Source organism: Danio rerio, chromosome 8 (assembly GCF_052040795.2).
Source record: "Danio rerio strain M-AB ecotype USA chromosome 8, GRCz13ab, whole genome shotgun sequence".
NCBI classification, from domain to species: Eukaryota; Metazoa; Chordata; class Actinopteri; order Cypriniformes; family Danionidae; genus Danio; species Danio rerio.
Genome location: NC_141028.1, coordinates 24,050,288 through 24,066,289, shown reverse-complemented (window position 1 = coordinate 24,066,289; position 16,002 = coordinate 24,050,288). Strand labels below are relative to the sequence as shown.

General features: G+C 35.7%; 1 protein-coding gene across 8 annotated transcripts in view; it reads left to right on the top strand.

Annotated features, from left to right (window-relative positions):
• Window positions 1-16,002, top strand: part of nphp4 (nephronophthisis 4) — a 284,225-nt gene that overhangs the window by 181,723 nt on the left and 86,500 nt on the right. For all 8 annotated transcript variants that reach the window (XM_087264575.1, XM_087264571.1, XM_087264574.1 and 5 more), the window contains exon 11: window positions 8,731-8,786. In XM_087264575.1, coding sequence (XP_087120701.1) covers window positions 8,731-8,786 — 56 coding nt within the window. The remainder of the gene's footprint in view (window positions 1-8,730; window positions 8,787-16,002) is intronic.

Genomic DNA, 16,002 nt, shown 5'->3' with positions numbered 1-16,002 from the left:
CATCTTTGCAGAGAGTTGGTGGAAAAATAGAACATTTCCAGTTGCTGTGTGGAAATGTCTTGTTGATGCCAAAGGTCAGAAGAGAGTAGCCAGATCTGACCAGTGGCCAGTAACACAAATAACTACTCATCACTGAAAGCACAACATGTCCAAGCTCGAAGCAGGTGGGCTGCAGAAGCAGTAGAGCACCATGGATTCCACTCATGTGAGCTAAAACAGCAAACTGAGCCTAATTTACACTGGCTCACCAGTTTTAAAGAAAACAAAACAATGAGATTGGAGCAAGGTTGCCTGTTTTGAGGAGTCTTGATTTCTCTGCAACTTTTATAAGTTGACTTTTAACTACATGAATGCATGGAGCATCCTGCCTTGACTCATCTGTTCTGGCTAACAAATCTGCAGTAACTTCATGGTGCTATCATGTCAATATGGACCACAATCACTGAGGAATGTTTCTAGCCCCTTGTAAGTCTTAAGTAAAATTAAGTCCAGCCTAGTACTGTACTAGCATAAACCTGGATTAGTCGTTGAATGTTTATGCACTGGTTTGTTCACCTCTGTTCCTTAAGCACAGATGGTTTAGCACATTTTGTGAGTGTTGCACCACTTATGTTGGTGTCGAATCCCAAGCGTCCAATTTTAGACTCTCGCAGGATTTCGCAGTTGTCAAGCGCTTATCTTGTAAAAATCAGTTACCGAAAACAAGAGTGAGTCATAAAAAGTGTCTGGTTTAACATAAGGCAGCTTATGGCCCTCTCATCCAAGCATCTGGTAATTGTGTTTGAAGAGGTTTAGATCAGATAAAGGAGCACAAATGTGCAGCAGTCTTTGCAAATGAGAATCTGTCATTCAGTTTTCTTGTGTGTTGGCCCTGTTTACACCCACTGTTACCATCAGTCTCGGGTGATCCAGTCACAGGTGGTCAGATGAGAAGATCATCAGTTACATCTGCCAGCAAGGATGCATTAAATTAATCAAAAGTGACAGTAAAGAGATTTTTACATTCACCTACTTCAAAGACACTCTGTTCTTTTGAACTTTCTGTTCATCAGTGGATCCTGCAAAATTCATCCTGTGCCCATAAAAAAAGAAATATGGATGTTAATAATGATTGTTTCTTGATGACCAAATCACCATTAAAATGATGTCTGGAGTTTAGGAAATCAGTTCTAGTCTTATATGCCGCTCAGCTTCACTGAAGACCGAAATTATGGCTGTTGAGAAATCAGATTTATCAGAGGAGTAAATTAAAATTTTCTAAAAATATGGTAAGGTGACGTGGTGGCACAGTAGGTAGTGCTGTTGCCTCACAGTAAGAAGGTTGCTGGTTCGAGTCTCAGCTGAGTCAGTTGGCATTTCTGTGTGGAGTTCGCATATTTTCCCTGTGTTTGTGCAGGTTTCCTCCGGGTGCTCCGGTTTCGCCCACAAGTCCAAAGACATGTGGTGCAGGTGAATTGGGTAGACTAAATTGTCCATAGTGTATGAGTGTGAATGGATGTTTCCCAGTGTTGGGTTGCGGCTGGAAGGGCATCCACTGTGTAAAAACGTGCTGGATAAGTTGGCGGTTTGTTCCGCTTAATTCATGTTTAAAATGCTAACATGATCATTCATGGTAGCAACTTGTCAACAACTAACTTAATGTACTAATTGTTATGAACAAATTGGTAACCAATGCTAGCATCCTTTCAGCAGTGAGCTAATTTGTATTTGCTTATAAATGTGTTAACAACAAGCTAATTAATGATAACGTTATATCTGATAACCATGTTAAAATCATCTTAGCAACATGTTATTATATGCTAATAGTATGTTATACAACCTACAGATATGTCATATTCTGTATGAGCATATTATACACACCTTAATTTTGCCATGTACCTAATCTAAACCACTATAACTCCTTACTAACTATTCACAGTAAAAGGGTTTCTGTGAAGCAAAATTCATAGTAAAAGTGAGTGTGTGTTCTACATACTAGTGTGTTGGCTGATATGCTACAAATTATGCTCAATTTGAAAAATATGAAAATGCTTGCTAAATGTTAATTCATGCTAAACATGCTAATCCATGCTGGAAACATGCTAGCAACACACCCACTAACCATACAAATATGGTAAACAAATAAGCAACATGCTAATTCATGTTAGCACCATGCTAAAATAAGTTAGCCATGTAAAGGATGCTAGATACACTCTGGGATATTTTGTGCGCAGTTGGATAACTGGAACGCGACTAGCCTAATACTATGGTTAGAAAGAGCTGTATCCCTTTCAGAGCATACATGTCAGATCTTGATGTTTATTGGTTTATGTGGATATGCACAGAATGTGGTTTCTCTTAAAGACCAAAAAGCAGATAGTAAATATACAAACGGTATTATGAAATGACAAAAAAAAAAAAAAAAAACTATGCACCGGAATAAAACTAAATAAATCTCTGAGACAATAGTGCACAATACTACACAAGAGTTTATTTTCACATGCAGTATGAGGTCTAAATGCAGCTTCATTAAACAGACCGACACTATTACTGTGTATGCTTTATAAGCGGTGTCAGATTGGAATGTGTGTGTGCACGTGGATCTAGCCTTCTGGTGTGCTCATTAATATAGCTGTAAATATTTAACTTAGCACACTTGACAAGCTGCACTCTTATACAAACTAAAAAGCATCTTAGATTACTAGCAACCCTGTGATTCATTAAATAGGTGAGCATTATGGTTATTGTATTTGAACCACATTTCCTGTATCTAACACATTTCCTGAGGTTAAATAAACTAAATTACCCCATGACACACGTTAAAAACACATCTACAATGATGACAAATAGTGTTGCTTACAGAGTTAATAACGCACAGCAATAGGTTGTTCTCACATGATGCCATTGATGATGCGCGGGACTGCGGTATAAAGGGCAGGAAGTGGTTGTTCTACATAGGAATCACTATCAGAACATTAAAATGTTTCTGTTTTATGTTATTTATAATTCTTAAATCGGCCAATATAAGAAATGCTAAAGGCCTTTTATAGCCTTCCAAAAGTTTTTTTATCATAAAGTGGGAAAAGTTCAAGAAACTGGCTGAAAAATGTAAGAAAAGGCAGGATGTAATTTAAGATTTTTTCAATATATCCATGTGTACAAACATAGATAGCCATCTTGTTGTGCAAAATTGAAATTAAAATAAATGGTTTAGCTTCTTAAAATCAATTTACTGATCACATCGGTGTCATTGTACACGTTTGTCACAACCAGCGATCGCTCCCCAGAGGATCGCTGGTTCTCACACGAACTTAGGACTTCATTTCCGCATTCCCCAGGACTACACATTCATACATGCACTGCTCCCAAACACGCACGCCTGCTCACTCATGTATCCTGATTGCAAGCACCAGCTGAGCCTTGTTCACAGACTGATTACATCCCATTCATAAGCCACTCTCTCACGCCACCAGGTTGCCGAGTCTTGTTTTCCCAGTAACATTACAACGCGTTTCCCTGTCTTGTTTCTCCGTGTTTCGATCTTAGCCTTGTACCCTTGTTTTCCTGTTTAGCCGCCTGCCTTTCGACCATTTGCCTGTTTAACGTTTACGATTCTGGACTGCCTTCATATACCTGTTTGCACCTGATGACCATTGCTTGCCTGACCATTGAATAAACTGCATAGTGGATCTTACCTCCTGTGGTCTCCTGTCACTCCACCCCAGTCCTGGTAACAACGTTAAAGGGTTAAAAGTGTATATATATTTTTTTAACTTTAATTATTTAGCGATTCCCCCGAGTACCACTAGAAGGAAGCCTGCGTACCACTAGTGGTACGTGTACCACAGTTTGAGAACCACTGATGTAGACCATGCGTCCACGCTTTTGTATGCTTTAATCTGTTATTTCGTGATGTCTGGAAGATATCTGCATGAGAAAAATCTATAGTAATTTAGTTCCCACTTTATATTGTGGCCTTAACTAATATGTACTTACATAGGAATTAATAGTTTGTTACAATGTACTTGTTGTGTAAATACATGTATTTATTGTGTACTTATGCTTGATTAAATACATGTATGTAATTACATCTGTAATTAACTTCTGTAATTACATTTGTAAATACACTGCTGACCATTCCCTACACCTTAACCCATCGTTAAACCTACCCATCCCACCAAACCTGTCCATAACCCAACCCCTATCCCAACTCAAGAGCAATACACGTGTTCTCAAATACATTATGAAAACAGTAACTAAACTGTATTTATTTTTGATGCAACTACATAGTAGTTAAGGACACTAAATATAAAGTGGGACAGTAATTTATAATAAACATGTTTTTGAACCACAGAGTAAAGTGTATAATGTTATAACTCTTTGTTATTAGTAAACTGATAAACTGTAACAAATACTCTGCTGTTAGTGCAAACTATGTTGGTGCATTGTGATAGTGTAAAATTATAGCGTAGAGAACTGAAGTCTACTGAATAATTTGTTTATTACTACAGTTTTGTCGTACCACAGCAACAATATAATTACTACAACAATAATTCAAGTAATTATCTATAGTATGCTTCCAAACACTAGTATTTACTATAGTATTTTTCATATAATAGCTTACACAGTATCTACCGCCTCGATGACTGGCAAAAATATTTTAATTCAGTAGAAAACTCAACCCATGATATAAGGATCATGCTCAACATGTATGGTTATTTTCTATTTATATCTCCGTTGAAATATGGTATAAATCACAAATATACACACTTTCCTCTATGTCTCCCATTCAGTTTTTTACTTCCTGCCCTCCATTTGAATTTCACGTGTCACCAGAACCACGTGATTGAAAACGTATACCATACAATGAACAAACTGACTGTAAAGCAATAAACAAGGCAAGGAGAAACTAAAAACTGAAAGTATTACTCAAGCATGTGTGAACCAGGGATTTTTGTTCAAAATACAGTAATCCATGCACCACATTAAACATGCTAATTGACTTGCCTGAGTAAGACCTCCTAACTTTAAAAGTTATTTTAGGCATGGCCTTACAGATCTGGGGTCTTATTAATAAGACTTTGCATAAAAACCTTCATAAAAGTGATTGTACAGCAGAATAGATAAATTTTTTTTTCATAGAAAGATTTAGAGTGGTTCAATTAAGTCAATATTTAAGTTAAATATGTCTACTTAGGGTGCTTTCACACCTGTGAATCGATTCAGTTGTTCCAAAACAGGGATTCAAATTGTTACAGTGTTGCTTTTTGCTCTTGGTGCAGTTCGCTTTCACCCGGCAAAGTTTCTAAACGGACCAAAATAGCTAAAACAAGTCATGTGTGAGTAAACTCTGCTCATATTGGTCAGTTTACGGTTTATTTTGCAAAGTCCCGCTCAGCTGTCAGGGGGATGGTAGTTTGGTGGTGTTTGACAGGGTGCGCACGACATGTTTGCGAGGAAGGAGGAAGGATGCTGAGGGGAGGGTTAAGAAGGGTGCGCAATGTATTTGAGAACCGGGCGGGAGACATGTGATTTCCGGGAGATTATCACTCATTTGCGGGCATCTGGGAGTCTCTGTGCATTTGCGGGAGACTCACGAAACTTCCGGGAGACTCGGGATGTCTGGAATGACCTCCTGCCCTTCTCATAATTCTCTCTTCATATAGCCATATGCCTATTACATATCCATAAAACACTGTGATATAACCGGGCTCGGATCGTATTGCTCTCTCACTAAAATCGATCTGCTACAGAGTTTGTTTCAATCGAGCCGAGACCACTTCATTCAAGCAATCTCGGATCGATTGTTTTGGTGCAGATTCGAGCGTGATTGGTGGTTTCACATAAGCCAAATGAACTGCGCTAACTGGGCTAACAAGACACAAAAAGAAACAAAAGTCTAGGTGTGAAAGCACCCTTAGAGTTTACTTACAGCTGGACACATCACCATTCAAGTAGTTTTTTTTTTTTTATAGATCACAAATTTCGCATAGGAAGTTGCGTATACACGTTTCTACCTCCGTTTTGTGCATACACCATGCTTAAAAAATGAGACCCCTGGCTCTTTTTCAAGTTGGTGTCAAACTCTCCCCATCTAGTTTAATGTTTAATTGCACTTAAGCAACTGGAAAGGTGATCAGATTAAAGCCCGTGCTTTCATTAAGCTTTTTTGATCCATAGCCCAATTGGCAACTCATTTTAATTGTCTGTGAAGCACACCTGCGTGTTTTCATATGAATTCTGAATCGCATTTGAGTAATCAGATCCAAAAACTCTTTGCATTGCTTTTAGATACTGGTGTTAATTCTAGGGATAATCTGGGTCTCTGCGTGAGGCCGTTTGTTGTGACATATAGAGCTGACCTCATTATCTGACCGAGGGAATGATGTTCTGTTCACTGTGACTCTGACCTCATCTCTCGTCCAGCTCGGACCCTTTCTATCGCTGCCAGGCGTACGTGACAAATGTGATTCATTCGCTCGGTCATTCAGGCTGTCTTTACACCATGAATGCAAATGAGCAGACATAGGCCAGATAGCCCTAAGCCCTGTCACAAATATCACATTGAGACCTAGCAGCCCTCCGAGCCCACATTATGTTGACGTAACACTATGCAGACCAGAAACGAATCTGCCGTGGACAAATGGGACAACTTATGGATCTGTGGACTTCACTGACAGGTTGCTAGGCCTTTGCGAGTTCATGCATGCTCAGGTTGGATAAAGGTGGTGAAATGGACGAGAAAGAAAATGTGACATTTGAATAGTTTTAAATAGTTTTGAATAGTTTTACTTAAAGGAAACCTTTTTGAAAAAGGCTCATTTTACAAGTTTCCTAGAGCCTGAATCATTTTTGTATTCTTTCAGCCAATTTCTTGTGAAAGTAGCCCATGCTCATGCATTATGTAATATCACTTTGTCTGGTGCAGCCATGGTACAGAAGCAGAGATTCTTGATCATTACGCCAGAATGAGAGTATAGTTCCTAGCAGCATTGGCCTTGAAAATAGTAACTTTTTATTTTTTTGTCAGTTTTATTGCATGATGTAACTACAGAAACTCAGGCTTTAAATAGGAAAATAATCAAAACTCTTTTTTCATTTTTTTTTATGAAATGCTGATAGAATAGAATAGAATAGAATTTAGAATAGACTAACTCAGCCAATTGTAAGTTATTTTAAACTATTTTAAAGTTTTAAGTTAAAAGTGACCCCACCAGAAAAAGAAATTTGCTGAATGGTTTAATAAATAGTTTAAGTCAACTTTTTAACTCTATGAGACTTGTAAAATAAGCCTTTTTGAAAAAGGTGGAGGGTTTCTTTAAGAATGCAACATTTAAATTAGAAGAAAAAGTCTCAAATTTAGAGTCATGGGTTAAAAAACTGCATGCATGAATGAGTTTCTTGGTCTATCTGTTTTAATATACAAATGTTTTAATGCCCTTCTATCAAAATCTATCTCAAATTTAGAGTATTTACTGAAGAAGAATGATACTTTTGTGGAATCAATCAACTTTATTTATATAGCACCTTACTGTAACCAGCCCCCCCTCCCCATGTTAAGAAAGCACATGCAATTACAAAAAACATCAGCAAATAAAGAAGCGATCTTCATCAATTTGACAGCACTCCTGTTGCAAATTGTTCACAACCCAACCAACTAAAGAAATGTGCTGCAAATTGGTCACAACACTTGCAAATATCCACATAACACAACGGAAATGTTTTTAGGGGACCCAAAAGCATCACAGACCCTGCTGAGATACGAATGTGTTATTATGCCATGACTGTTGCTCTGTGAAGTGATTGGTGGTCTTTGAAAGGTGAGTAGTTTTTCATTTATTTTAATATCCTGATTACACGACATAATAAACCCATGACACATCTATGATAATAACACATCCATATCTCAGCAGGGTTCGTCATGTTTTTGGGTCCCCTAGAAACATTTCCGTTGTGTTATGTGGATATTAGCAAGTGTTGTGACCGATTTGTAGCGTGTTTCTTCAGTTTTTTGTGTTGTGACTAATTTCTTGCATGTGTGCTGTCAAATTGATGAAGATCGTTTATTTATTTTCTGGTGTTTTTTGTACTTGCATGTGCTTTCTTAAATTGCAGCGCGTTAAACTCTTTCGGCCACCATTACACATTAAAACACATGAGATAACAAGAGCACAATCTAACAAGAATGTCAATCAAACAGCATTTAAAAAAAAATCATTTTATGACCTAGAAAATATTAACTTTTCATTTTTCTGTCAGTTTTATTACATGATGTAACTCCAGAAGACTCATTTCTAAATAATAGGTTTTAATTTTGCTTTAAACAGTGCCACATTCCTGATATTACTAAGTTCTATAGTGAGGGTATTCCACTGTTTTAAACCTGCCACTGCAAAAGAACGATCACCCCATTGTTTATGCCTGGATCTGGGGTTCTCCAGCAACAAGTGCAATATGAATATGAATAAAGGGAATATGAATATTTTGTGCATAAGGTACAGCACAGGAAAGGTTGTTTCTGGTGGAGATCAGTATAAAGTTGCGCTTTCAAACTTGACTTGTTGCAATTATTCAGATACTAAATACTAATTTACCATCATAAAACCTATTGAAACCCTGGTGTGACATTGTTTAACACAATTAACACCTGTTGAGAAGGAGATATTTCGGTTGTTTTGTAAATATAAACAACCAAGGAGGAGATGAGCGTTTGAAGTGTTTTAATTGTAATCTTATTTACTTCACTTTCAGATGAAAGGATCTTTGAGTCGACAGCTTCAGTGTTGCAGTCTTCACGTGGCCCAGCGGTAAGTCACTCGAAATTATCACACACTGCGATTCTCCTGCTCTCTCTTTCTCTCTCTCTATCTCTTGTCTCTGTGTCAAAAGAATGGCAACAGTTTCAAAACAAACTCCGTTGTACCCGAATGTGATGTTGTAACGTCTCTGAAAAACTGTGCTGGACAGAATCGGAGCGGCTGGATTGGCATGTTCTGCTGACCCGAGCACATCGGCCTAGTTTCTGTGAGTTACGGCAGCATTGCAGCATAAAAGCTTTAGGAATCATAGGGAGGGTTTGCAAACTTGAAGATGGAGCTATTGAAGGCCTGGATAGAGTGTGTGCCGCGATTCTTTAGAAAGCACACAATGTTCAGTTTCACATCCCACAGAGACTCAGGAGGTTCATGACCTCAGTTGAACAGCTGATCTATTAGCCGAACAAATATACCAAGCAAACTACAAGAGCTGTTCTGTTCATTTTAGTGTGTGTTCACACTTGGAAGGCTTGGTTTACCTAGCTTTACCTTGGTTTTCTACCTAGGTGCTCCACAGAGTGACACAGGAAATCTTTTTTTTGTGTATATCCATCCTTTGTGTATTAAACTTTCTAGTTCTTTAGTAAAAATAATACATTAATGGTGTAATATTATATTCTTATAGTGTATTGTACATTATATGTTTATTATTGTACATTATGACAAGATTTATTTTTATATTTCTTGCATAAAATTTTTTCTTGGATTTATTTTTGAAGCTGCAATAACAAACTTAATTTTCTTCCAGTGATTAATAATAGATTTATGATTGCTGTTTCTGATTTTTATGTAATTGTGTGAGTGGAAAAAGCAAACCATGCCACTTTTTCTACTAATTTTAATGCGCTCACAGTGCTGTGCCACCCTCGGTTGCTCTTTCTGAGGAATCACCACTAACAATCAAGTCTAACTGAACTCTAACTATTATTACTGACGTGTGTAATACATTCACAAAGTGAAGCTGATTGATTGGTTCTTGTCACATGTTGAGTTGTACACTTACAGCATTCTGAAAAATTTACAGCGTTCCTTCATGATCAGGAATCCTGTGATGTCTACAACAAGCGTTATTTCTCAAACCAGTTACAAGTGTTGCTATAACAACATTTCTAATATTTTATTTTTTATCTTATTTTAATCTCAATAAACACTTTCTTGCTAACAACTATAGGCTACATTATTTAAGGGCATTTGTTACAACATTGATAGGATCAAATGTAAATTTTCTTTTTAATATTAAGATATTTTCCAAATGTATATTTCCAGCCATGGGTTGCTTATTAAACACTTTTGAATTTGAACTTGAAAATGAAAGCACATCAGCAGGTTAAATAAGATGATCAAGAGAAAAATAATGACATAAATGACAGATGTTTGTGATGCAACAATTACATTAAAGCATTAATTAAATCTTTATTTTCCATTGAGTGAAACAAATCATCCACCGGCACAGTTGAGTAGTGGACGGGCACAAACTAACAAAAATTATTTGTATATTTTTCATGGAAAAAGTTCATTAATTCATTCATTCATTTTCTTTTTGGCTTAGTCCCTTTATTTACGGGTCGCCACAGCAGAATGAACCACCAACTTACCTAGCATATGTTTCACACAGCGGAAGCCCTTCCAGCGGCAACCCATCACTGGGAAACATTCATACACACTCATTCACACACACACCAGGTCACCTATACCGCATGTCTTTGGACTTGTGGGGGAAACCAGAACACCCAGAAGAAGCCCAGGCAAACATGGTGAGAACATGCAAACTCCACACAGAAATGCAAACTGACCCAACCGAGAATCAAACCAGCGACCTTCACCACTTGTACTTTTAGGGGACACACTTAAACATACATCACAAACTACTTAAACAATTATTCAAAGTCTTTTTTTTTATGCATCACTCAGCAGTCTTCACAGACATGCTAATTAAATAACTGAAACTTAAAATAATCTTCCATGTTAGTTATTTGACAAGTAACTTTGTATTGTAGTAGGAAAACACTTTTTTAACATTTAACTACATCAAGGCACATTTTGCACCTGTAAACTTTTGCACCTGTAAACGTCTTTTTTGCCCTCCCATTCATTTAAAATAATGTTTCCCAAGTAATCTTTAACAAACCAAAGAAATTTTCACAGTATTTCGTAGAAAATAAATATAATTCTTCTGTTAAGTCTTATTTCTTATAGTTTGTCTTGAATAAAAGAATAAAAATTTAATATTAATTATTAGCTTCCTTAAGACATATTTACTGTGTATTTTTGATTGCCTACACAAAAAAACAGTTATACAATAACCTGACTAATTATTCTAACTTTCCTATTGTTAACATAACCTAGTTATGTCTTTAAATTACAAGTATTCTGAATCTTGCTAAATAATTAATAAAACATAATACACTCACTGTCACTATAAAGACAAAACAGTATTAGAAATTAGTTGAACTATTATGTTTTTAAACATATTGTAAAAAAATCATGTGTTTGAAGACTCGTGCTTTGTCACTACTGAAAACAAAAATGAATAAAGGAAAAACTAAACAAGCTGAATATTACTTTTGCATGAGTGTGACTGTAAACTAAATTCGATCAATGTGTTACATCTGTTCTCCGGTACTTGCTGACTGTGTGTAAATTCAAGAAAGGCCTCAGTCATATCTTTTTCTACCACCGATGGCTTCTCTGTGGTGTTTTAGTTGTGACAAAAAATACGGGTTTTATTTACAGTCTGTACCTCTGATACTCTCAAGACAAAGTATTGTTTTGGTTTTTATCCTGCTTGTCCCGCTAACAGGACATTGCACTTCTTCTATTGTAGTTTCATTCATTTCAAAAGCATAGACAGCAGTAGGTACTGTATGTTACATGGCTGTCATTTTCATGCACAGATATAATATAAACATTTCTTTCCCAACTGTTTGTTCACATATCGTACCTAACTGACTGTGTTTATGGGAACTTTGTGTTTATAAATGTGTAACACACTTGTAATTGACAGTTTACCTGCAATAAGATGCAACAGACATCAGCTAGTGTTCTGTGTGTCCAAAATCCTGTATACTGTATTAAATGGACAAAGCTTTAGAACAGATGCAGTTAATAAACATTCATTATGATGATGAACAACTACATATTTTCATCCACAACTTTTGATGAATGGGAATTATTAAAGCAGTGTGCTGATTTTAAACATTATAGACTGGTTGTTTACACTTACACTGGACACACATCAGTGTTTAAGCATAATCTAAAAGGGAATTTTGCTCCCATTAAAATTAAAATGACTTCAGTTATTGATGAAATACCATTTCTGTGCAGTTTTTTTCTTCACTTTATTTAGCTCCATCCATTCTTTCTCTGTAACTAACAATTTTGTCGGCTTGCAAACATAAATGTGTTCGATTCAAATTGCTCCGACTTTAGTCCCTTTAGTAAAGCCTGATTTAACACTTCAGGAAACCAAAAGCAAACAAAGCAGATGCTGTCAGACCTTAAAGACCCTTTAAAATATCCAGTGACACTTCCTAGGCTCCACAGCATGGAAGGATGGATCTGGTCAACATCGATTTTGGTACGGCACTAATTTAGAGGGACACCAATTTGGAAAGGTTGATTCAAGTGCTTTTTTTCTGAGCGACCCCGCTGCCTGTGTTTGTTCTATAAAGCTTGAGTGTCTCTCGTGCTTGTCAGGGCTGTGGCACATTTCTCTGATTGATGAGCTGCTGAGTCTCCTTCTCAAATTGTCTCTCTCACATGTGGATTTGGAGTGGCAAGCCAGGCTGCTTTAGTCATTCAGCAGCTGAAAAAAAACAAAGATAATGAATAAGATCTAGTAGCAAGCATTGTTGGCAGACAAATTGGCTTTCGTAGCTTTTGCGCATGTTAAATGTGATTTAAAGGTGTTTGCTTTTAATTTGCTTCAGTGATGGTACTTTTTTACATTGTAAATGTGTTGGGAAAATTGCTATTATGTATATAAGCAAGGTTATGATTAAATAAATACTAAGAAGTGTATTCATTTATTAAATCAGTAGATTCACATATACACATATGCTATGAATTAATTGTATTTCTATATTGTTTCTTGTATTTTAGTTTGTCATTTTATTATAAGATTTTTTTTTTACATTTTTAATAGTTTTTTTCTCAATACATCAGTTTTTAAATATATGTTTTTATATTAATTTTTTACATAAATAATTAATATATAAATTTATTGTATTTGGTATAGTATAGTTTAGTATTTCTTGGCAAGTAGCTGAAGTAAAGTAAATTAAGTTTTTGTTTAGAATCATACAGAGTTTCTTTTTTATTTAAATTCTTCCTTTTTTTTGAGAATACCTATACAGTATATGTCCAAGTGTACATGTACACTACCCGACTAAAGTCTTGTCCAAGTTTTAGGAACAACAAATAATAACTTGACTTCTAGTTGATCATTTGGTATCAGAAGAGGCTTATATGAACCTTGACCTCATTTGCTTTCAAGAACTGTGTGGAGGCTGAAGAATGAGAAGGAGTGCTATCCTGCTGAAGAACTTGCCCTCTCCTGTGGTTTGTAATGTAATGGGCAGCACAAATGTCTTGAAACCTCAGGCTGTTCATTTCCATCCATTCTGCAGATCTCTCGCACATTCCCATACTGAAAGTAACCCTAAACCATGATTTTTCATTTACTAAACTTGAATGATTTCCGTGAGAATCTTGGTTCCATGCGTGTTTCAAAAGGTCTTCTACAGTATTTGTGACAATTGGGATGCAATTCAACAGATGATTCATTTGAAAAAATCCACCTTCTGCCTCTTTCCACCTCTTTTCCAAATGATCAACTAAAGTCAAGTTTAATTATGTGTTGCTCTTGCTACTTAAATTGACGACAAGACTTGTCAGGTAGTGGATTGACCTTATTCTAAAATGCGGAAGTGCGCCTGTTTTCGCGATTGTCTTAGAACTTCCGATTCAGTCGCCTATGGGAAAAATGACTAGGAATAATAAACGGCAGAAAATGGCCAAACTACTTGCTCAACAAACAAATGTTTGCATGACTACACAGACCAAGTAGCATAATATTATAAGAAAATATTAAATTGCAACATCAAGCAGCGTAACGAGCAGTTGTTAACGTCAAAAAATGAATGGAAGTGAATGTGACCGGAAGTCGCGAGATAAAAAGATTCAAATGGCAGCGCCAACTCGTCAGCTGAGAATAAGGTGAATATGAGTATATGAATTTATTAGTAATTCAATATATGTCAAATAATTAATTATATATGGATGAATTATTTCCTTGGAAAGTAGCTGAAGTAAAATATACTTTACTATTATATTGGTTTATTGGTTTCTAGATAGTGGTTATTCTATTTCAAGTAGTTTAGTTTATAAATATACATAGATATAATAAATGAATATAAATAATATGCATATTATTGTAAAATGATAACATAAACTAATGGCTTTTATATATCTTAACTTCTTTTTAAATCATCACAGATTAAATGAATGCGAAAATACTGGAACAACCGCTGGGAAGTGAGCGGTTGCATGTTCAGCTCTATCAAAGCACAAAATTAAAATTAAAATTGTAATTAGCACATTTAGACATGATGTTCTGGTGTCTAGTACCTTGAATAATGACACCATGTGATCCTCTGCACATCCCATACACTTGATTTCTGAGTGAGTTAAAATGCTGGCTTTAGATGCATGCACTCACCCTCTATTTATAGTTAATGCTTTTTAAAAAGAGGCTCTCTCTCTATCTCTTTCTCTCTCTTTCAGACACCGCTATGCCTCAGTTATTGATTGTACGTTTTTTAGTATGCATGAAAGTGAGTGTATGTCAAACAAGAGCTGGCTTTGTGAATATCGACGTGCGGGATTTTTATTCTGATCTTGCACCTTTTCTGTTTGGCGTTGTGTCTTTCGGTGGTTCTGCTGTCATCTGGATCTAGATATCCATGACTTTCTCACCATCTGCTTTCTTACTTGTCTTATTGTTTTTTTCTTAGCGATGGGTATAATAAACTCATTGGGTCGTTGAAGTGAGAGTCATTTCTATTTGGTGTGAATCAGAAATATTGTTGCTGTTTATCAGGGCAGTGACAACTTTTTAAAACACTTTTCACACTGAACTCCTGTGGAATACAATACAATACAATACAATACAATACAATGCAATGCAATATAATATAGTTTTTTTAAAGACATGAATTAAACAAATGTCATATGTATGTGAAATGTATGTATTAAATAAAAAATAGAGGCATAATAAAAATGTCTACAGTAATGTCTACAGGAATAGGTACAACAAGACACTTTTTCTTTTCAAATTTACTTGAATAGACAATATATTTTTTAAACGTATTTTTATAGGCATGCTTTAATCTGTAATATGTCAGATTACTTGAAACTGAACTTGAAAAGTTAATTTTATATGCAGCTTATTTAACAAAACTGTGTGGTCCTACTCCATTCATTTAGTAGTGACCAGTGCATTGCGCAAACTGTGTGGGCCCACCTGTAAGAGGTGAAGGAATGTGCTGAGAAAATGCAGTTTTTCTTCCCTAAGGACTTATTATGCAGTCTTTGTCAATCGTCACTCTCTTTGGTTTGCTCAGACAGGTTGATGGTGGTCGATGCACTTAATCCGATGCTCAGAAATTATTAATATTTTAAAACAGGCATTATCCTTATAAATAAACTACATAGTTGCATTTTAAACAATTACTTTCACAACTAAAAAAAGCCTCAAAAATACATTATGCTGTCCAACAGCAGCAATATTTGTCAAACTGTAAAGTATCCTCTTCTTGTCGTTGATTGTGGGCGGAGTAATACACAAGAGTGATGAGGCTGTACTAGTGCTGTTATTTGCAGAATATCACATGATTATCAGCCAATCAGATTCACTAACCAGACAGAACTCTTGTATAAATATTATATATAAATAATATGTATAAAAAGCAGAGCAATGTTATTTTTAATGTGTACAATATAATATATTATAATTCATTTATTTTTATTTGTTATTATTATTATATTGTACAGTAATATCGAATGTATTCCATAATTTTAGTTTCATTTATTTTCATTATTACATTTTGTTACCATTTTTATACACTTGATAAAATTGAGCAGCTTTATTTTTTATTCACACATGTCCCTAAACATATTTTACTCTTCTCATTCACTGAGTTTCATT